General features: G+C 33.8%; 1 protein-coding gene across 1 annotated transcript; it reads left to right on the top strand.

Annotated features, from left to right (window-relative positions):
- Nucleotides 1-7,587: 7,587 nt before the first annotated feature.
- LOC146998095 (uncharacterized) lies at nucleotides 7,588-9,741 on the top strand. The gene is made up of 3 exons (XM_085812364.1): nucleotides 7,588-7,974; nucleotides 8,068-8,205; nucleotides 8,304-9,741. Exons 1-3 carry the CDS (start codon nucleotides 7,948-7,950, stop codon nucleotides 9,138-9,140), a joined length of 1,002 nt encoding a protein of 333 aa, XP_085668490.1. The 5' UTR covers nucleotides 7,588-7,947; the 3' UTR covers nucleotides 9,141-9,741.
- The last annotated feature ends 13,341 nt before the right edge of the window (nucleotides 9,742-23,082 follow it).

Genomic DNA, 23,082 nt, shown 5'->3' on the forward strand with positions numbered 1-23,082 from the left:
CGCTAGGTTGGTTGGTTATTGCATCATAGCCCGGTGCCTTCCTGTTTTTCAGTTTCCCTATGATTTCTTGGATTTCATGTGGAGAGGTGTATTGCGTCACGGACGATGAGTAATTAATGAAAACTCATTTGACGACGTGACAGAATGTCGGAAGAACTTTCAACCAATCACAAAAACGTTACAATTAATGATATTGAACTGTAACAACCACCTTTGTGAGCCTTGCCAGAAAAAACAAAAAGGTATCAAAAAGGGCATTCATTTGTGAAACTCATGTTTGTTTCTGAATTTAACTTCCGTTATCAAGTAGATCTTACCGATTTCCATTCTCAGCCAGATAGAAAATACAAATTTATTATGCTGTATCAAGATCACCTCACTATCGGTTTTTTATATACAAGTACTATGCAGTATTGTATATATACATGTAATAATAAAATTCCATAGTCAAGAATACACTTAAAATTCTAACTGTATGTTCTTTTCATTTTTAATGGCGACGTTCTCTTATTTGAAAGTACATGGAATTAAATCCACAGCCCCGTAGTCAAGTTGTTTTTCCCGCCTTTTCTACACGTACAGTTATAGAATGTTCTGGAAATATTTAAAGCGAACTGGATTGGCTGACGAGGCTGACGTCATTTCTTGGAAGCTCCGCCTTTCCAGAGGCTATAAAAGGACTCGCAAAAGAATATCGGGGTCTTTTTCTTAAATGTCACGTTGCAGTAAACTTCATACAAAAAGTTATTAGTAATTCTTTTTATTTACTCCGGATATGTGATTTTGTAACTGCTATCTCTCCTGAATAATAACAAATGGATCCTTTTTTTAAAAAACTTATCGTCTGATAATTTAAGCTACGACTAAAGCTGGTACATCACATACATATATATATATATATATATTTCGAAGAACAGTTTTTTAATGGCACTCTTTCATTAATTTTTCAAAATAAGATTTGTATTTTAGAGGAATGAACTTCTTTTAAATAATAGCCTTATCATAACCTTTTTTTTTTTTTTCATACTTTGCCTAAAGAGCATTTGTCGTTCTATAGAATGCCTAGGTATTGTATACAATGCCTAAGTAAAGTATGTAATAATTCTCTTATTTCACACTTTGCCTAAAATTGTCCAGCATTCTATAAAATGCCGGCGTTTAATACTTTGCCGGTAACATATAAACAAACAAATAAATAAAAATATACACAGTAGCACAACAATTTAATCAAAAGCATCAAATATTTACAGAAATTTAAAATACTATTTTATTTCATATTACCTGTTGTTAATGTGACCGTCAGTATCACGAAATTTTAATTTAAACCCTCATTAATAATTTTCAGTATCAGTATCTTGAATGCTGCGTACTTTAATATAATTTCATCTCCTGTGTATATGTGAAATAATCTTTATTCCAAGATAATCTTGAAAATTATTGAGCTACGCATTGAACAGACGTGAATAAATAAAAGATGCATAGTGATACTATGTAATAAAATTATGTATCATAATATTTATAACTCAGAAATATCTTGGAATGGACTCCCAACTTATCGTCACCATTCCCCATTAGCCGATATTCAAAAGTAACCATTAAAACTATGTTTTCTTTCTTGCTCAACAGATGGCACCTCGAAAGAGGCATTCATAAATTTTACGAATAAATTTTACGAAATTCATGAATTTTAAAAATTTCATTATCAAGTAACATAGGAATATAAATGAAAAAAAAAAAAAAAAAAAAAAAAAAACCAGAAGGTTTTAGATTTTAAATTACGTCTAAAGGGGGCGTTTTTTTAACGTTTTCTGTGTTACCTTTTTATTTATTAAATATCATGTTCTACGTACTCAAACTATAAAATTCAGTTCAACAGCAATATTTCAAATTAATTTTTAAAAGAGCGTATCTTTAGACTATCCGATAGAGAGTCTCGTGCGCTGGAGATAAAAAAAAAATTTTTTTTCGTACAGTGTTGCCATTCCTCGCTTTGAAATTATTTAGTTTTTTAATAAAAAATTCGTTGAAGTGTTACAAAATTAGACCATGGTGTGTGATACTGTTTTTTGTGCTTTCATCTTTTGTTCATTTATGGAATTAATGGTCAGACAAGATCAACATTAAATTTTCTGATCGCAATTTTACCTTGGTTTAAATAAATAAAGTAACGATCAAAACAATCATGATTGAAAAAACTGAATGACGAACTTATTAAAATTGGGTAAAATATGAATGAATATAAGGATTTTTAGAAAAAAGTCTCTGTAAGCAAACTTTGCCCAACAAGGAAACATAGCACTGCTAAGAATAAAATGCTTCAGTATGGAAATGTTTCGGAATGAGACCAGTAAACGTCAAGCCAACTGATGGCATTCCATCGCAGATGATACGGTAAAAATTTATGTAATCATTACTTTGTATTATTTTTAGAGCATAAAATAATGACCAGTTCCAAAATACCTGTTTTTGTCATGCTACTTTCCAACTATAGACAGCAATCCAAAAGTCACCCACATAAAATTCTTAAAAATTACGTAAATTCCAAAAGGCACATTAATGGCACATTATTTCAGTGGATGGCTCCTTATATTGTTAGGTGTAATATATCTTTTGGTATTCTAGTTGAGATCATGATGTTAGCCTTAAAAATCGTTTGTTTAGTACAAGCTGGAGATGAATGTTTCTAAACAGAGGGAATTTTTACACGATTGAGCATCATTTCACATCGCATGCAAAAGAAGTTGTCGAAGCATTTTTAATGGATCGCCTCAAATGTTCGTAAACTTAAAAAAGCAATGATATACACTCGTAAAATCGCTTATAGACTCATGAGAGTTTTATTTGTGTTTCGGTAATCCATAGGACCATATCTTATTCTCAGCAATTTACTCAAATATAAGTTTCTTAATTATTTTATTCAGTTTTGCGATCCATTATTTTATCTTAATTGTCTATCTATTTATCTCTATATCATTTAATAAAGTTACTGATTATTTATTGCTTTATTTATTAATATTTTATTGTTAATTTTTGTTCGATGTTCCTAACAACTTTCTACATAGATACGGCACTCTTAATTTTTTATGTTAAGCCTTATGCCTAAACGAATTAAAGAACGTATACGAAAAATAAATTCCTTTCAAAATTTTCTCTTTGCAAACGATTAAAAAATCTTTCTAAAATATATTTTATTATTATTAGTGCAATTTAAGTACAAGAACAGATACACACTAGATAGGTTTCTGATCGAAACTTTAATTAAAAATAAAAAATATTAAGATTCATTTTAACTAATAACGGAATAAAATTCGCTCCAAGATTCTTTTTCTCATGTGATGGCGCCATCTGTCGCAAGTGGTGTTTACTAAATTCATTCTCGGTTGTTGCAACAAAATCAGTATCTAGAATAATATTTCATTTTCAATCTGAATTTTTTAATAAATAAATTAAAAATCTGAAATGTTTCAGATTTTAAATTACGTTCAAAGGGACTTTTTTTAACGTTTTGTATGTTATATTTATTTATTAAATATCATGTACTTTGCACTTAAACCATAAAATTCATGAATATCCTTTATTTCGAAATTAATAAAAAAATCTTTTGAGACTGAATGATGACATTTGACTTAATAATTTGAACAACTGGCTCGAAGATTTGTCCAGACACTTGGCTGCGATCTGTAAGCCTTGACGGAGTTCTCCCAGCATATTAACTCACTGAAATGATCTCCATATGATGTCGAATTATTTTGGCTTTCAAGTTCATCTACATTTGAACAACTAAGATAATGCTCAAAGCTTATCGATAACGTGTTAGTCCAAAGGGGCAATTTGTCCAGACGGACTATTAATTTCGTTTTGACATTTTGCGTCGATTCACTTTCTGCGTTGTTTCACTTTTCAAATTGCTGCTACCAAATATTAGAGTCCTGTATTATATTTAAAGAAATTAAATAATGAAGAATTTGCATGAATGTTGTGGGCAATTTGAATAACGTAATCTTCCATAAAATATGGGCATGTGGAAGCCTTAATCTGAATTCGAAATTGTTTTATTATCGATTTCATATTTTGTAACATTTCAACGAATATTTGATTAACAAACTAAACGATTTCAAAGCGAGCAATGGCAACACTGTACGGGAAACAGAAACATTTTTATCTCCAGCGCGCAGGACTACTAAAGATATGCTCATTTTAAAATTAATTGTATCGCCATGTAAACTAAATAAAGAAATGAAAGAAATAAATGATCGTTTGAACGTATAAAAATGAATTCATTATATAATTTAATTTGTAAGACATTTGTTTCGAATTTGCAGAAAAAATAAAACTGATGTATATTTTCAAGTCTGTCAAAAATTAAAACAAATACAATTAAAAAAATAAAACTTTATAAAAAATAAAACTTTAGTTTAAAAAACTTAAGATATTTTTTAAGTTTATCTACTTTTTAATTAACAATTTTATTTGACGTCCAGTTAAAATAAAGATTTTGTCTAGGTCTTCAGAAACTTCTGCTTTTGTTTCATTTTATAAACAATCAGAAATTACAACGGCTACCATTTGACTGAAATTTCTGGGCTGCGAAGAAATATCTGTCACTATTTGTTTTCTCCAACAACTTAAGCAATTATGGATTGCACCAGCAATGTTATTGTCAGTAGGAATTACTCAATTGCAACAAAAGTCACGACTAAATTGGTGATTGATTGAAAAATGACTGTATAAAAAATTGTGTTCTGGAGAAGAGAGAATAAAGTTTATGTGATATATAGATATTGTTCTATTGTCAATAGCTCGTGATTCGCTATAATAAAGAAAAGTAATTCAGTGCTTTAAAAATATATCTTGCTGCGATAAGATGCACACTAAAGAAGCAATTTATAGAAGAAAACCCAGAAACCTGGACTAATTACAAAAGAATAACTGATATGTCATTAGTTACAGTTTGTAATTATCATTATTGTAACCTCTTGCTCGCCCAGGTGCTTAAATTGTTGTTATAAAAAAGAAAATTGTATAAGGATTGTACAGATTCCTGCTAGTATCATTTCACAGTAGCAGCAAGTGTAAAGATGAAGAAGTACTTTCGTTGCTTTTAAATCGCTTACATTTTTATCACTAAGAGGTAGATTAAATTTGAAAAAATAAATAAATAAATAAATAAACAAACAGAAAAAAAAACCTGAAAGGTTTCAGATTTTAAACGAAGTCCAAAGGGGCGTTTTTTTAACGTTTTGTGTGTTACCTTTATTAATTAAATATCATGTTTGCAATTAACCATAAAATTCAGTTCAATAGCAATGTCGCAAAATAATTTTAAAATGGGCATATCTTTAGAATTTCCGATACACAGTTCCGCGCGCTGGAGATAAAAAGGTTCCCCCCCCCGTAGAGTGTTGCCATTGCTCGATTTTAAATCTTTGAGTCTCTTACTCAAAAATTCCTTAAAGTTTTACAAAATATGAAATCGATAATAAAACAAATTCCAAATTTCAAATTTGGTCTTCCACATACCCATATTCGTAGGAGGATTACCTCATTCAAAATTCCATAGCTCTATGTACCGTTGTTTTATCACAATGCGAGAAATATGCATACATTTATGCAAATTTTTCATTATTTAATTTCTTCAAATATAATGCAGGACTCTAACATTTGGTGGCAACAGTTCGAAAAGTGATACATTCGTATAAGGTTTTGACGAAAAATGCCAAAACGAAATTAATAGTCCTTCAGATTGCCCCTTTGGCCTAATAAATAAATAAAATCCAAAAGATTTCAGATTTTACCGGTCTATTTTAACAAACATTCTTCTTTATTTATATAGATTAATTTAGAATATTTTATTATTTGTGACCTTGAGAGGCCATTTTGTATATTTAAAATGCAATTATTAGTGTAACCAAATCGAATTTAAAATTTCAAACTGTATTTTTAATCTCATCGGGGTAATTTATGGAGCTCAGAAACAGATTTTAGGGATACAGAAATGGGGAACTAATCTTAATCTTTAATTTTGGGATACATTGATAAGAATGATTGGGATAACGACAACAAAAAAATGAAATCGAAGTGCTGAAAGAAAGTGAAAACGTGTATTATCTAAATTGAACATTTAATACTATCCTGATTATAGTTAAAAAACTGTTTAAAGAATTAGACAAACTAAAGTATATGAAAAAAATCTGATGTGTACATCACATGACTTGTACGGAATATTAAAATATACGCATTTTTTATTGCATTTTATTTAAACTTTTTGGATTGAATTAAATCTACTTCGCCGACAGCGCATAAACCACAATAGAATAAATGCATTCTTTAAAATTCACTCTAGTATTTGTTTACCATAGCGACACTCTGTCGCTAGATTCACTTAACAGTATTAATAATTATATAAAAGTTAACTTATATAATGATTATATAATGGAAACTAAGTTAACTGTTATATAATCCAATATTTATATAACAGTTAACTTATATATTTCGTTCCTATTATAACTCATAATGTACAAAATTTATTATATCATTTAAAGAATAGAATTATCTAATCATTACCACATGTTCTATAATAAAGCTAGAATGATGTATAAAAGAAATTAAGCAAACAAAACAAAAAAGGAACAGTTTTTCACAGACGATTGAGTATTTCTAATTTAATTAATTCAGTTCTCACTTCGCGAGAAGGCAAAAATACATAAAAACTCAAAATATCTATATTAAAAATTACGAAGTAAATCTTAAACACTTATTTCCTTGAAAAAATTCCAGAAGTAATTAAGCATGATTTAATTGGCAATAATCTTTGTTGTTGCGAAGCTAAGCTTCTCTAGATTGGCAACAAATCCACTAGTCTCCTGTTTCAAATGTAAACATCAATGGCCGCCATAAAAAAAAAATCTGATGTGTACACCACATGACTTCCTTGTACGGAATATTAAATTATACGCATTTTTTCTTGAATTTCATTTAAATTGATTGGACTGAATTAAATCTACTTCGTCGACAGCGCATAAACCACAATAGAATAAATGCACTCTTTAAAATTCACTATATTTGTTTACTTTAACGACACTCTGAATGCACAAAATTTATATCATTTGAAGAATTATCGTTGCCACATGTTCTATTCAAATACTATAATAAAGCTAAAACGATGTATGAAAGAAATTAAGCAAACAAAACAGAGAAGAAACAGTTTTTCACAGACGATTTAGTATTTCTCATTCAATTAATTCAGCTCTCACTTCGCGACAAAACAAAAATACATAAAAACTCAAAATATCTGCATTAAAAATTACGAAGTGAATCTTAAACACTTATTTCCTCGAAAAAATTCCAGAAAGGATTAAGTATGATTTAATTCGCAATAATAAATGAAGGCGTTAGTAGTAAGCCCCCGTACTCAGCCGACGGAAGTGACGTCACAGGGGGCGTGGCCTCCGGCATTTTGAATTTCCCTGGAAGTGACGACAACAGCGCCATCTTGTATCACGTGATGGAATCATCAAAGTTTCGTTTTCTATGGTGTGGCAACGATCTTTTCAAAGTTTTTATTTTTTGTGGCAACGACCCTATGTTTCAAAATTTTTATTTTTTGTGGCAACGAACAATTTTTAGGTTTTGTGGCAACGAACTCTTGAACCACGTGTTTGGAATGACTTCATCCATTTCTTGTTGGGACATGTTGTTTTAGAAATTGGCGTCTGCCGTATCACACCGTTGTATGCATCCGCTGAGGTGTATGGATACTTTTCTGTCGACCAATCAGATTCTTTGAAATATGACCTCACCGCCTCTTAACCAATCACCGTTCACATGAAATAAAGAGTTCCTGCCCGATATAAGGTTATCCCGAGCAACGTTCCGCATTTCTTTCCTACTGTCGCCCTGAGTGTACGTACCTGCTCTTGCTTCGACAATCATTCTTCACTGCTTCGAATGGATCAGGCACGAAACCACAAAGAGGTAAGTAATTTTTTGGAATATACTGTTTTTAGATTTTTTAATCTTTAAAAATAGTTGAATTTGCAATATGTGCTTAATTTGTCTTTTTTTTAGATGGAAAACCTATTTGAGAAAGAACCTATGCCTTTGAACGATAAAGTGTTGAGCCATGAAGACCGCACCCAAGATGTTCCAAGGAATATCCATTATACCAAAAGAAAAGCAGAAGAAACATCCCATTTCGAGAAAAAAGTACGTATTTGCGAAAAGTAGTTTATATGTCAAAGTTGATATTGTATGTGATCCCCTTTTTTATGTATTATATACTAACCGATTTATTTTTTTTTCAGCGCAAAGGACTCTTCACCGAAGAGGCTATTCCAGAGGAGCTCACTCACATGGGAAACAATGTCTTTGTGGGACTCAGCATTTACAAGGGAAAAGTGACTGTGCACATCCGAGAGTATGCCAAATATAGTAAAGCTTACTATCCGACAAGACGTGGAGTGAACTTTGAGCCATGGTGTTTGAATGTTCTCGCAACCAACATGACAGTGGAGGAACAAGACCTGCTGACACTAAATCTGGAGTTGCCCAAGAACTTTGTGGTCACGTATAAGGATACCCTCTTTACTGTGAAACAACTTTCTGCTCAAGGAGATGAAAAAAGTAGCCTCAGCATTACAACTACGCAGTGGGAAGAATTTATTATCAACTTTAGCCGTATCAGCGACATTGTCACCAATCTCGTTTATCAAAACATGAACTTTGGTGAAGCCTACGAAAGCATATCCGACGAACCTGTTAAGGAGGAAAATCTGCCCCAGTCCTTCGACATTTCTATGGGAAGAGCACGCCTCCAAACCATTCTAAAGATGTCGCTTGAAGAGCTTCTTAACCAACAAGAAGAACTAAAATATCCCAAGCGCATAGACTGTGAAGAACTTGTTCATAAAACAGAAACTGTGAATGCCATTGCTCTGAGATTCAATGCTGTTGACATCGCCAGACAATTTTACGGAAATATTTGGAGTGAAGAATCCTATTTAATGTTACTGAAACCTACTCACTACATTACCAAGGTCTTTTTAAAATCTGTTTGTTTAAACCATGTACTCGATGAACTAAGAAACACATTTTGTACTACCAATGGGGTCTTAGGTATTGAATACTATGAATATTTGTAAATTAATTAGGATACTCAATAAAATTTTATTTTGTTTTACAATGATCTCATGACTGTCTCCAGGTTCAGACCTTATTTAAAAGAATTAATCTGTAATGAACACTTGCATAATTTTTAAGTATACATATTGAGTACAAACCTATTGATTTTTATAGAGTATAAATATGGTTGTTCTTAAACATATATATCATTACTTGTTCAACCTTTGAGATGTTAAGTAGCATTTATTTTCTCTCTTGTACATGTGTTAGACCTATTTTCTAATATAGGTTTCCTAATTTCTAATATTTTCTTTATATAGGCAACTTATTAGAAACTCTGGCATTATTTCCCTGTTCTAGTTAAACATATATAAATGAATATCAGTGTACGCTTAGATCATAACAACTGTTGCAATGAACGCAGCTCTGTCTCAGACCTATCGGGATCCACAGGTCCCCGCAAGTTTCGGGGTGTTGCTGCTTTGTATCGTGCTTTAAAAGGTCGCGTAAAAACAAAAGACATCCAGAAATGGTTGCAAACCAAGGATTCTTATACTTTGCACAAGCCTTTGAGGCACAAGTTTCCCAGGAACAGAGTCATCGTAGGAGGCTTAAACGAGCAATTTCAATCTGATTTAGTGAATATGCAATCCCTGGGGTCTTTTAATGATGGATATAAATATTTGCTGACCTGTATAGACAGCCTTTCGAAATACACTTGGGCTATCCCTCTCAAAGATAAAACATCTGTGTCCATCAAATCCGCTTTCGAAAAGATATTTTCGGAACGTACACCCGAATCATTACAAACAGATGGTACCGGTATGGAAGTACCGGAAGATAAAGGTTCCGAGGAAGAATGACACGGCATTGAACGAGTCCAAAGTAGTTTTCTACATCCTCGAAGCTTTCCGTGATGATTTCAGGTTGCCCCACGGGGTAGACGCAGTACTTGCTCACCTGTGAAATAAAAGAAAAAGTCAGAAAAACACATCATAAAAACATACATAAAAATCAGAAAACACATCATTCATGAAAAGGTCTTAAAATGATAATAAAGTAGGAACCCATGGATTAGAGGGATGTGAAATCCACATATTTAGCGTCTCCCTCGTGGAAAATTTGAGGGCATTGGTCCGTCCTCCGAAAAATGACTCGCGAGGATTGAGCCGGTCCCTCAGATGGTGTTGATCCAGGAAAGCTTGGAGATCTGGATTTTCCTCTTTTTCTCTCTGAAACTCATGCTCCCACATTTCTACGACGTGGAAACCTCTAGGCTCGAAGCTTTCGGGTGGTCTCTTCTGTCTTTTCTCTTAACGTTGCCATGGAAACTCCTTTTAAGGGGTGAATGACATCCCCGTCATAGCACGAACTACACCCATGGAAAAAACAGCCCTAAAATAATACAAATATATGAATAGGGTTCCACATGTAAATTAAAGGTTAAAAGTGTAAAATCATTAAAAAAGAATCACATGGAAAATGAATGGTTATATTTTCTTACCTGAAACTGATAGACGATTTGCGTTGCTTGACAGAAACCGTCTACCGAGATTCTGGCGACTCTGTGCTCTCCGGAACCGTTCAACGCATGTTGAATGGCTATGCCTTCCGAAGCAGCAACAAAGTCCAACCACCGGATCGAATCAGGGCTGTAATTCGTGGAGTTCACGTATCCGTGTGTGGGCACCATGGCAAGCGTGTTGGGCTGAATGTGGCCACTCCGATACGTTGCCATACAGGCTGATGCAATGGTCACGTATCTAAAAAGAACAATTTCATGAGCATGATTATTCCATAAGAATATAACTGTAAACTTTATGATTATTGTATAAAATAATTAAGAAAATGACTTACTGGAATGGATCCACACCCGCCACATCCAAAAACTGGGCTCGAAATTCCAGGCAACAGCGACGAAGAATGTCCACGTCTTATCTATTAAAAGAAAAAAAAATAAATATACGAAATATAAAATATAAGAATAAAACAAGAAGAAAAAATATATACCTGCAATAGGCAAGCATTTCTTCTTGGAAGTTGAACATGTCCGTCTTGTGTTCTTCGTGCCAGGATAGAAATGCTTTTCGGGCTGGAGTGCTCATAGTATCCGGGCTGTAATAGTGGGGCTCCGGTAGCGGTCCGACATAACTCTGGTTTTCTCGGGAGTTAAAGAGATGGGGAAAGTATCCCTTTTTCAACTCGGTGAGACCGAAGCATCCCGATAGCTTGGCCAGCGCCATCGGTAGAAAATTTAACGAGTCTATGACCCGAATGGTCAGACTAGGGTGTCTTACACTCATAATCATAGACCCGTTAGGGATCACCTCCGGCGCTGTGCCTTGCTCAAGGAGCCAGGCCATCAAGAACTGCCCGTCGAACCTGTAAGTAAAAAATATTAATAATATTGAAAAAATAGTCGTACTTAAAAAGCATGCAAACTATTTTTAACTTACCCTTTCAAGGTATTTTTAACTTACCCTTTCATGTTATGAGCCACGGTGAAGCCCTTGTGCTGTGTAGAGAACAGCCAGGCGCAGAAGTTTTGGCATGCCGCGTATCCCGGAAACACTTTTTCTGCGCCGTCGGCATACTGAGCCACCGCGAAATTTACGAGCTGTTCCCCCGAAGACTGATCCGTTTCGAAGTCAAAGAAAATGAACTTGTCATCGGACTTCTTCGGAGCAACACGTCACAAATAACAACGGTGCTCAGCAGTCACGACAAATTGGCCGCAAGACGGACATTTTGTGGTTCCGCACTTATGCAACTCTTTAGAGCAATCCCGCCTCCGGATCACTTGGCAGCATTCCCTGCACTGGTATACCTGTAACGACAATAATATTTTTTAAAACATAACCATTTCGAGAAAATTACATGATAATTAACTTTGTTCATTAAGATACATTTTCAAAAAACACCCTGTCACAAAGTGAAAATTCTTAATTTCCAGTGAGGGCTTTGCGTGCTGCATAACAGGCATCGGAGCGGCAGAGACGGTCACAATCCTGGCATCGCTGAGGCTGGCCTGGAAAGCAATCAGTCCTTAGGCATATAGGGCACGCATTGGCACATCGATGTTCTTCCGGGTGTTCATAGGGCTTTTCACAAGTATTACAATAGTATTTGCTGGCAAAAAACCCTTTCAGGGACTTAATGACATCGTAATGTCCATCATGGAGCCACAAATTGATTCGTTGAGACCTCTCCCTTCCTTTGTACACCACCTAAAACACAGACAAAAATTTTCTCTTGAATTTCAAAAATCAAACCCTTTTAGATATATTTTTAACATAGAAACAAATTGCTTTCGTGCATACACGTAAATAAAATCTAAAAAGTTAAAGTATTCTTAAAATAAAAATCTTTAAAAGTGAAAGTTTTAACGAATTGCATACATAAAATAAGAAATTAATCTAACAATTTTAAGTAAACTAAAATCTCACTATGCATTTAATTTTTATAAGGTATATTTTTTAACATCGAAGGGAACTGCATACATTCATGGATTCTATGCGTGAATATGCATAAAATATAATCTTAAAATTTAGAGTAATTCAAAAATTCACCATGCATTTTTATAAGACATATTTTTAGCGTCTAAAGATATGCATGCATAAAATATAATTTTTATCTTAAAAGTAAAATTAATCTAAAAATTTTTCAAGTTATGTTTTTAGCATCTAAATAAATTTCATACATAAAAATAATCTAAAAAATGTAACACAATCTAGAAAATTCACTATGTATTCAGCGAAATGATCATAAACTCTGTTAGTCATTTAATTTTTCAGTGCGTTGAAAACTGATATTTTTTAAAAGTAATTTTAAAAAGTATTTTTTAAAAATTATTCATGTACCCAAATAAATTTTTATCATAAACATAGTATGGAACCACAAAATGAAAAAAGGAACCAAAATTAAGTTGCGATTAAAAAAAAAGCCCTTAAATGCAAAATCTCATTTATAAACATAGTATGGACAAAAAGAAAAGAACTAAAATCAAGTTATGATATGTAAACATATAGAAAAAATATTTGTAAGTATGAACATTTAAAAAACAGAAATATCTTGAGATAAAAATAATGACTTACTCGGTTCAAGTTTTCCGATGAGAAGACAGCAATTTGCACATCCAAGTGGTCTTCAAATATGGCGATTTCTGAAAACGTGCAGGGGCCTAGAGGCACATTCGCAGCCATATGAAGTTCCTTTGCACATTTCACGAGGGCTGGCCGACCACGCTTTTGCATGGCTTTGATGGCGATCGTATCCTTATGTAAATGGGCCAACGCATAAACAATTGCTTTAGCGCAACACAGTCCTTCGTCGTCATAGGGAATAGACATAATAGATTTTTTGTTCAGTCTGTCCATGGAGATATTCACCACTCTCCTGTTTCGTCCGGCACCTACAGGTCGTCTGATAGTAATAACGTCCACTGAGAATCCCGTATCCAGCTCAATTTTGTCTTTAGACTGCAGCACTTTCATGACGGCAGCCAGAATCTTTTCAACTGTTAAAGTCGAAACTTCCATCAGGGACGTGCTAATCGGCTTGTCCAATCCTTCTGCTTGGATACAAAATCACATGAAGTCTGATGGGCTCAAATCGGCTGTTGTCCGGCGAATGAGCTGTTCAAATAATTCCCGAACGGTGTCAGGAATTCGAACTATTGGGATTCCCTGTACATTCAGAGGCAACCGTTCCATATCTATACTGGCCCGGAAAGTAATTTTCTCGGCTTGATATTTATGGTTCCGTCGACGAGACTTCTCTGTGAGTACAATCGCCTCATCGATCTGAAAAGTAAAAATAAAGATAAGTTTTCAGTAATAATAAAATATTTTCAAAATACATTATTTTAATAAATCATGCAAAAAAGAAAAATATATACCGATCGTTCATTCGAAGCAGCAATGAAGACAGGCCCATGAGCTGATGAGGAAGAAGTCTAAAAATAAATAAATAAAAATAAATACATTCATTTCTAGCTCTATAAAAATATTCTAACAGAATCATAACGAAACGGAAATTTACCTCAAATCCGGAACCCACATGATAGTACAGGGGCAAAATCAGAGGATTTTCCATGAAAATTTGATCCACTTCATCTAATAACTATCAAAATAAAAGTGGATTCATTCAAAATAAAATAAGCTCAAATGGTAAAATACATTCAGAAAAAAAAAAATACGCTACGAAAATACGTGTAAAAACTTACATCGTCATCAGAATCACGGAAAGGACAATCGGAATCTTCAAATAACACCTAACGATTAAAAAAAATAGAATAAATAACGTGTTTAAAAATGGTAATCTGAAAATAAACTAGAAACAAAACAATATACTTACATTAGATGCAGAAAAAACTCGTTTAGCAGACATCGTGTAGAAAAACGAAATGGCGCAAAAGAAAATGGCAGAAAGTCAAAAGTAACGTTCACTCTGCAAAACCCAGAGTAGAAATGGTTGCAATCGTCAAGGCGAGCGAATATATAGGCGATATAAAATGAAAGAGAAACGCTGATTGGCTGAAATAAGATAGATATTGTTAGCGAGAATCTGATTGGTCGTTTAAGATTGTATACATTCGCCACGGCGGATGTAGAAAGCGTAAAGCGGTTTCGGCATGCTGCAACGTGAAAGAGATGACGTTTGCCTATTTCCTCCAGCCTAGTGACGTCAGGGTTGTTTTTCTACTCAACGCGATAATGTGACTTTGCTTGTAAGGTCTCCCTGGCATAGTGGTTTGGGAAATCGCCTTCCATGCTATAGGTTGCGGGTTCGAATCCCGCTTATGGAGTTATTTTTAAACTTCAGGGAAAATAATATTAAATTCAATAAAATTTAATTAAAGGTAATAATTAAAATAATAACGTAGTAAATAATTATAATACTTATTAAAAAGAGTAAATAATTAAAATTAATGACATACTAAATAATTAAAAATAATTAACCACGTGTCAAATAATTAAAAGGCGTAAATAATTAAAAATAATAAAATAAAACGGATATCATGCCAAACACGTAGTTCAAGATACCGTTGCCATAAACATAAATAATAGTGTCGTTGCCACAAAACTAAAAGCTTTGAGGCGATCGTTGCCACACCATAAAAACGAAACTCAACATGATTACTTCATTCCATCACGTGATACAAGATGGCGCTGGTGTCGTCACTTCTGGAGAAATTCAAAATGGCGGAGGCCACGCCCCCCTTGTGACGTCACTTCCGTCGGCTGAGTACGGGGGCTTACTACTAGCGTTATTTTTGTGTTGCGAAGCTTAGTCTCTGTAGATTGGCAACAAATCTACAATTCTGCTGTTTCAGATGTAAACAAATATGTCCGCCATGTTATTTAAAACTTAACCGCACTTAAACAGCATTTAAATTGTTGATAATTGTACAGATATTGCTTCCAGAATTACAAAAGGTATAAAAACCTTAACCGGAAGATAAAAACAACATATTTCAATCATTTTTAAAGCAAAAAATGTACAATTTACAAACATATAAGAGTAAAGTTACTGAGATCACTGAGCCGGGTAACAGAGTGGATGTATATATAAATATATTTATATACGTTTGGCGCGGCCGATTGCAACCAAAATACGAGGTGCACATCTACTTTGTATAGTGTACTTAATGTATCTCGTTTTGTAAATATTTAAGAGTAGTTCATAAAATACATTTTTTATCGCACTATATTCTGTACTTGATAAAGGAGTGACATTCTTTTCTTGTTGTAACGAACATTTGCCGCCAAAAAGCATTCTTGAAAAGTTAGAAAACAAATCACGAAAGCTGTGCCCTTAAGTGCGGGTAGTAATGACTACCAAAATCTATAATTAATACCACAGCAACCCCGCCAGATACAAAGCAGGATCTATTTGTTAGTCAAATTGCGCTTTGCGATGTGGCCGACAGGCTCGCCGGGCGCAGACCAATTCACTTTTCCGTCTGTTATGTTGAAATAAATACAATTTTATCACAAGTGACGATCCGGCCCATAATTTTGTCCTTGCGTTGATATCTGAGCAGATTAGTACACGTCTATCCTTATCAATTTGAGTCAGCTCATACGGCACCCAGCGATTGAACTTGTACGTCAAATTTATGCAATGCATAGCGCGACTAATGGAGATGTCTCTAACGTCTAATTCCTTAACAAGCTCTCGAGTGGTTGCATACTGATCTTCTTCCACAAGTTGTCGTAGGCGAGCCTCATCAATATCAGTAGACAGGACAGAGGGCGTGAATGTCATAGTTCTTGTTTTTGAACTTTCAGTACCAAATCTTCACAGTGTCATATGACACAATCTTCACATATGATACAATCTTCACAGTGTCATATGTACAATCAAGGATAACCGAAATAACGATCTGCACACAGCAGTCGTGTCAGTCGACATCCAAGGGGCATTCGATTCACTCTGGTGGCCAGATGTGATCGAATGTATAGATCGAATTCAGTGCCCGATTGAAATCCTCAGGATTCTTCGCAGCTATTTGTCTGATCGGCAGATACAGATAACAATGCCAAATGGCCAACTTCAACGACGACGGGTGAGTGGCTGTCCCCAGGGTTCATGCCTGGGCCCAGTCTTATGTAACCTGGTTGCCAACACAATATTTGATCTTTACAATGGTGATGAGACTGTCAAAGTCCAGGCATTTGCCGACGACTTTCTGCTTTGGGTCACTGGAAGACACAGACTGCAGGAGAATGTACAGCGAGCACTGAACCTCTTTGCACATTGGGCAGCCGATCACAAATTGGAAATTTCAGCGTCCAAAACTAACATTTCACTCATAGGGCGTAAAGGTCCACTGAGGCGGAATCCAACTATAAGATTATTAGGTCATCCAGTTAGGACTGTTTCCCAGTTGAAATATCTAGGTTTCATCATAGATAACCGCCTCAACTGGATTCCACATTTGCATCATATACACCAGAATGTAGTATCTCTTACCAATAACATGAGACGAACTACTGGCATGTATTGGGGCATTAGACCAGACATGTTGAAGATCTGGTATCACAAAATAACAGCGAGTATGATTTTGTACGGGTCTTCAGCATGGGGTATTCATCTCAATGGAAACCTGAGGAGAAAACTCAATTCTATTCAGCGTCTCCAACTCCTCATGATTACTAAAGGTTATAGGACCACCTCGACAGATTCATTGCAGGTGCTCGCTGGGTTACCACCATTGGATCTTGTCATGGAGAGGGAGATTGGACAAGCACGGATCCTACGCATAAAGGAAGATTTTATCTTATGGGATACCCACTACCGCGCTCGTGATTACGAGGATCATTCCCCTCGTTCTCTGGGACATCCGGCGGACATAAAGTATGATGACAAAGTCACCATAGAGCCCTTAATTCCGGCTAGGCACGAAATTTGTCTTTATACGGATGGTTCCAAAACGGAGCTTGCCACAGGTAGCGGCTTCTGCGTCATGCGAGGCAATACTATCTGCTACACTTGTAGTAACTTGTAGCAATTAAGGCAGCACTAGATTATATTAAGCAAAATCTAACAGGACCAGTCAAAATACTGAGTGATTCAGCATCGAGCCTACTCGCCATTAAAGAACTCAACAGCAAAGCGGATTCTGTCCACATTATTACAGATGCTCTACTTCAGATTCCCGAGTCCCAACGACCGTACTTGAGCTGGGTTCCAGCGCATGTAGGCATTGCTGGAAACGAAGATGCCGATAGGCTTGCTAAGCTAGCAGCTAACGACTTGAATATACTTGTAACACCCCTAAAAGCACCAGTTTCCTATTTAAAAAAGATTACCGAACTCAGAATGTTAGAAATTTGGCAACAGAGATGGAACAACTCCACCACAAGTCGCAGAACCTTTCGTTTCTTCCCCAAAGTTGGTCTGAATCTGGTCACTAGTAGCGCTCATCTTACACATTTCTTTACTGGACACGGACCATTTCCAAGCTATTTACGGCGCTTCAGATTAGCTACTTCAGACAGTTGTAGATGTGGAACACTAGGTGATCCGGATCACTTTGCTTTCGAATGCTCTCTCACGATACCATTTCATTTAAAAAAACCCTCTGAAGCACACTGGTCCGGGTGGTCAGACACCTTGAAGAGAAGTAAGCTCGCATTTAATCAGATTCATCGAGTAATGGACATTTGTGCTCGTGAATTCTGTTGAACAGAAACGGTGTCAACAGGAGCTACAGCAGGCAATTCTATACCAACAACTTTCATAATTCCTACCTTACAAATTTGGTATCTTACTATATACGATAATATTCAACTACTGAAATTAGGACAATTTCAGAGACTGATGGCATGCCATTGTACCTATGTTACGTATACGCATGACAACCATGTTTAGTGCAGTACATGAATAACTTTGCTGGAACATGTTACCTCCTAGATGCAGATTACAACAATCAATGTCTGTCTATTTGTACTTCAGTGTCGCTTCTATACATTATTAATCTTTAAATTTTATTGTGTTTACTTAATTTTTGTATTGTATTCTGTGTATTTCAATTTACATATTGTCTTAGTGTATTGACCTGTTAAGTAGTAAGTGCGTTGTGTTATGTTTTCAAATTAAGTTTGCGGTATAATAGTAAATACATATATAGAGCTCTCGGCTAGTACCATGAAATATTGTGTGCAAATGTTTTGTAACAGTTTCTAGTATTGTGCAAAATGCAACAGTTTCTGACAAATATTCGTGGCCGCAGAACCAAATTTTTGGTGTGCCATGAGTAGGATATAGGTGTGCCGCAATCAAATACATGTATTTGACATTTTGCAATTTTTTATCATGTATTTAATACACAATGACAATTTTTTCCTTAATAATATCTATTTTAAATGTTTTTATATATTTCACTGTTGTGTGGTTGTGTGTGTGATTGTAAGTGCGTCAGCATTTGAAATTTTTCGGCACTTCCTTGATAACTCGGAACTCTTTGGTGTGCCACGAAATTCCAGAAAGATTTTTTGTGCGTCGCAGGTGAGAAAAGGTTGCGGAGCACTGATATAGAGGCATGTATCTTCGTGTGCAACTGAGCAAAACAAATGTGACTTTTTCTTCTTTAAAAAATTTGTGTTAATAAATAGGATGAGAATTAAGTTCATTTTAAGGACTTATGAAATATACATGATCAAAATAAATTAGAAAATTAAGTTCAAATAAATTTGAAGCTAAATTACGTGTTTAAGTTGCAATACTTCAGTTGTAATAATTAATACTAACAAAACCAAACATCATATTCCCATTCTGCACGGTATAACAATTCTTCTGCAAAACTGCAAAAATTACCAACACTTTGGCTTATTTGGTAACTTTCAAATTTACTCCTTTGTTTGCGTTTAGAATTTATAACTTTAATTTTCCACATAAATTTGTTTTTGATTTTAAAACATTTCGCTGGCATAATTTTATTCACTTCAGCATATATTAATAGATGCAGAAGGTTTTCATACCTTACATAATTTTAAATCTTATGCAACCTAACGTTAACAAAATCAAAACATAGATCAGAAACTGCATAAAATTTAATAAATAATTTCTACTAGTGTCACACGAAATACTATGAAATTAATCAATAAAATGAGATAAAATATATTTAATAGTAATATTCCACATGTGTGAAGTTGGAAGTTTTACGTTAAATACTTTTTTTTAATTAAGTATTTTTAAAAATGACTCCTTAGAGCATGGGGCCTTTCGTAATTAGAACTGGCAAATCCTCTTCGCTAGTCTTTCATAACACTGCTTTTCTTTTATTAACAAGAAATATTGCATTCAGGTATTTAATTTAAGATTTTCAAAAATAATGCTACTGAAAGGCATGGATACTTACTTAAATTTGAAATTTATTTAGTTGACTTAAAATAATATTAAAAAAAATAAATCTTCATATATACTTCTAAAAATCAGACCTTACGAGTATTAATTTTCCTTTATTTGAACTATATCTGAACTCTGCTTTAGTTTGGACTAGTAAATCATTGGACAATTAAACGCCAAGCTATAAGAGAACTAATGTAGTTTACAAATGCACTGAATTTTATTTCCTGCATTAACTTTCAAAGAAAGTAAAATTTTCTGCATATTTGCATCATTCGAATTGATAGAATAGGGCAAAGCATGCAAAGGCTATCAGCGTAAAAGGAAGTATATATTCATGGACGGCTTTGTAAGGAAACGTAGCTTGCATTTCCATTTATTCATGTGTGTGTGTGTATATATATATTTACAATTGTTAATGCTAAAATCAATGCTTCATTAAAAAATTATTATTATTTTATTTTTAATACTAACATACAGATACAGAATTGTTTTAAATTCCAATAAACAATCATAATTTATTTTTAAGAAAACTTATTTTATGATTTATATATTATATTACATGAATAAGAGAAACATTTGTCAAGAAATGTATTAAACTTGTATTAGCAGATTCATGCTATCCTAGTAACAAGACTATCATACTTCAAAACTGTATTAAAATTGCGCAAAATAAAATGGACATAAATTCTACATTAAATGTTTAAAAACTTATAAGTATGCAATGGTAGTTATATATACAATATAATAAATTTTGTAATTTATAAAATATTAATGAAATGATATTTTTGGAAATAATGTTGTTCCGTCTTTTTGGTAGATAGGTGGCGCTCTTGATGCGCGCCGATGAAAAATATATCACTTGACGCTTGAACATGAACAATGACGCATGTCATATTTATTTGATGCTTGATTATGTTTCATGGCCGCTATAGGCGGAAGTAATATAAGTAATATAAGTTTATCGTTAATAAATGTTATTTCTATGTTCCGTGAACTCTTGAAATTTTGATTTGAAATTCTAATGCTCTCCCAACCTTGACTCCTGAAACGAAACGATCTTTGAATTTATGACTCATGAAGAGAGACACCATACATTTTTTCTGGTGTCTGAAACCCGCGACAAGGGGAATTACCTTTTGAAAGGTAAGAAATTTGATTTATTTGTTCTTGGTATCGATCTTTGAAAACGAAACATAATGGATGATTTAGCAAAAGAGAAAAAGAAACGTGCTATTGTACGTAGTAAAGTTACTACACTTCTAAATAAACTTGAGAAATTATTATCGGAAGAATTAAGTAAAGAACATCTAGAAGATTTAAATTCATCATATGAATTGTTAATTGAATACCTCTTGACTCAAAGATCGATGCTCTCATAATTGATGAAAAAGAATATGATAACGAACTACTTGTATGTGAAGAGTATGATGAAAAAATTATAACGTTTAAAGCTAAGATTGTTAGTAAAGTAAAGAAAATTAACAGTAATGAAGTTGTTGAAAGAAGTATAATTACAACTAGTAATGGTATTAGTAGTACTCTGAATGGTAATAATGTTGTTACAAGTAGTGCTTCAGTAAAGTTACCTAAATTAAATATTGAAAAATTTGCTGGTGATCCCAGTAAATGGCTCGAATTCTTTAATTCTTATGATAATGCTATTCATTCTAATCCAAGTTTATCTAAAATAGATAAGTTTACATATTTGAAAAGTTTATTATCTGGTTCAGCATATAATTGTGTTTCTGGTTATGCTTTATCTGAAGAAAATTATGATCTATGTATTAAAAGTTTAGAAGAGAGGTTTGGTCGTAAAGATGTTATTATATCAAAATTCATGCAGATGTTGTTACAGTTAGAACCAGTTAAAAGTTCTTCAAATGTTTTTGAGTTAAGAAAGCTCTATGATCAGTTATAAATCTGCGTTAGAAATTTAAGTAGTTTAGATGTTACTAGCGGTTCATACGGACAGTTATTGAACCCAATAATTCTTAAATTGTTACCTGAAGATTTAGCTCTTGAATTCCATAGAAAAAGAACATCTAACCAAAATATAGAAGTAAGTGAATTAATAGAGTTCATTAAAATAGAAACTGAATGCCGAGAAGCAAGTATTTTGATTAATAGCTCAAAAGGTAATAAATACACAGGGGTTAATCCTAAACAAGGGTTAAAAAATTATAAAGTCAAATCACAAGCTTCTGCTTTTAACACATCAGTAAAAGTGTTTTGCATATTCTGCAAATCAAACGAACATACATCTGCCGGATGTTTGAAATTTTCCGACGAACAAAAACGAAAGAAATTAAAACATGAAGGTCGCTGTTACAGATGCTTTCTGAGATCACATTTGGGGTCGTTTTGTCAATCAAAAATACAACCATGCGAAAATTGTAACGAGAAAAATCATAATAAACTTTTCTGCCGTTTGAAATCGAAAAAAATGGAAGATGTTAACTCCGCAGATACGCAAAATAAAACTTTAGTATCTACTTCCCACTGTAACACTCTAAAACCTGAAAATAGTGTGCTTTTACAGACATGTTCTGTTATTGCTCAAAGCAAAAATAAATCGAGAATCGTAAGATTATTAATTGATTCAGGTAGTGAACGAAACTTCATCACCCACAAGTTAGCGCGCGATTTAGAATTGCAAGTCATTAGAAAAGAATTTCTAACAATTTATTCGTTTGGAAATCAGCGCGGTAACTCGCAAGAATTTGATGTATATAGTCTAAAAATAAAAAATAAAAACGATGATCGCTGCCTTGTTGTAGAAGCTATAGGGATAGAATTAATATCATCAATAGAATTCCAGGCGCCATCAACATGTCAAAACATTAAAGAATTTATGACTAAAAAGGGTTTGGAACTTTCGGATACAAGTCCCGTTAATGAGAACATAAATATTCTGCTTGGCGCGGAGCATTTCTGGTATATACAAACAGGAAGTAATTCAATGATAAATGATGGTTTGTTTATAGTACCGACCATATTTGGATACACAGTGATGGGTAAAGTAAAAAATAATAATACTCGAATTAATGCGTTGTTTTTATCTGCCGTTGAAGGAAACACATTTGATTTGCAGTCATTTTGGAAATT

This window comes from Stegodyphus dumicola, chromosome 3, assembly GCF_044657685.1.
Source record: "Stegodyphus dumicola isolate Sdum_Otavi_A_Nest chromosome 3, ASM4465768v1".
In the NCBI taxonomy this organism is placed as follows: domain Eukaryota; kingdom Metazoa; phylum Arthropoda; class Arachnida; order Araneae; family Eresidae; genus Stegodyphus; species Stegodyphus dumicola.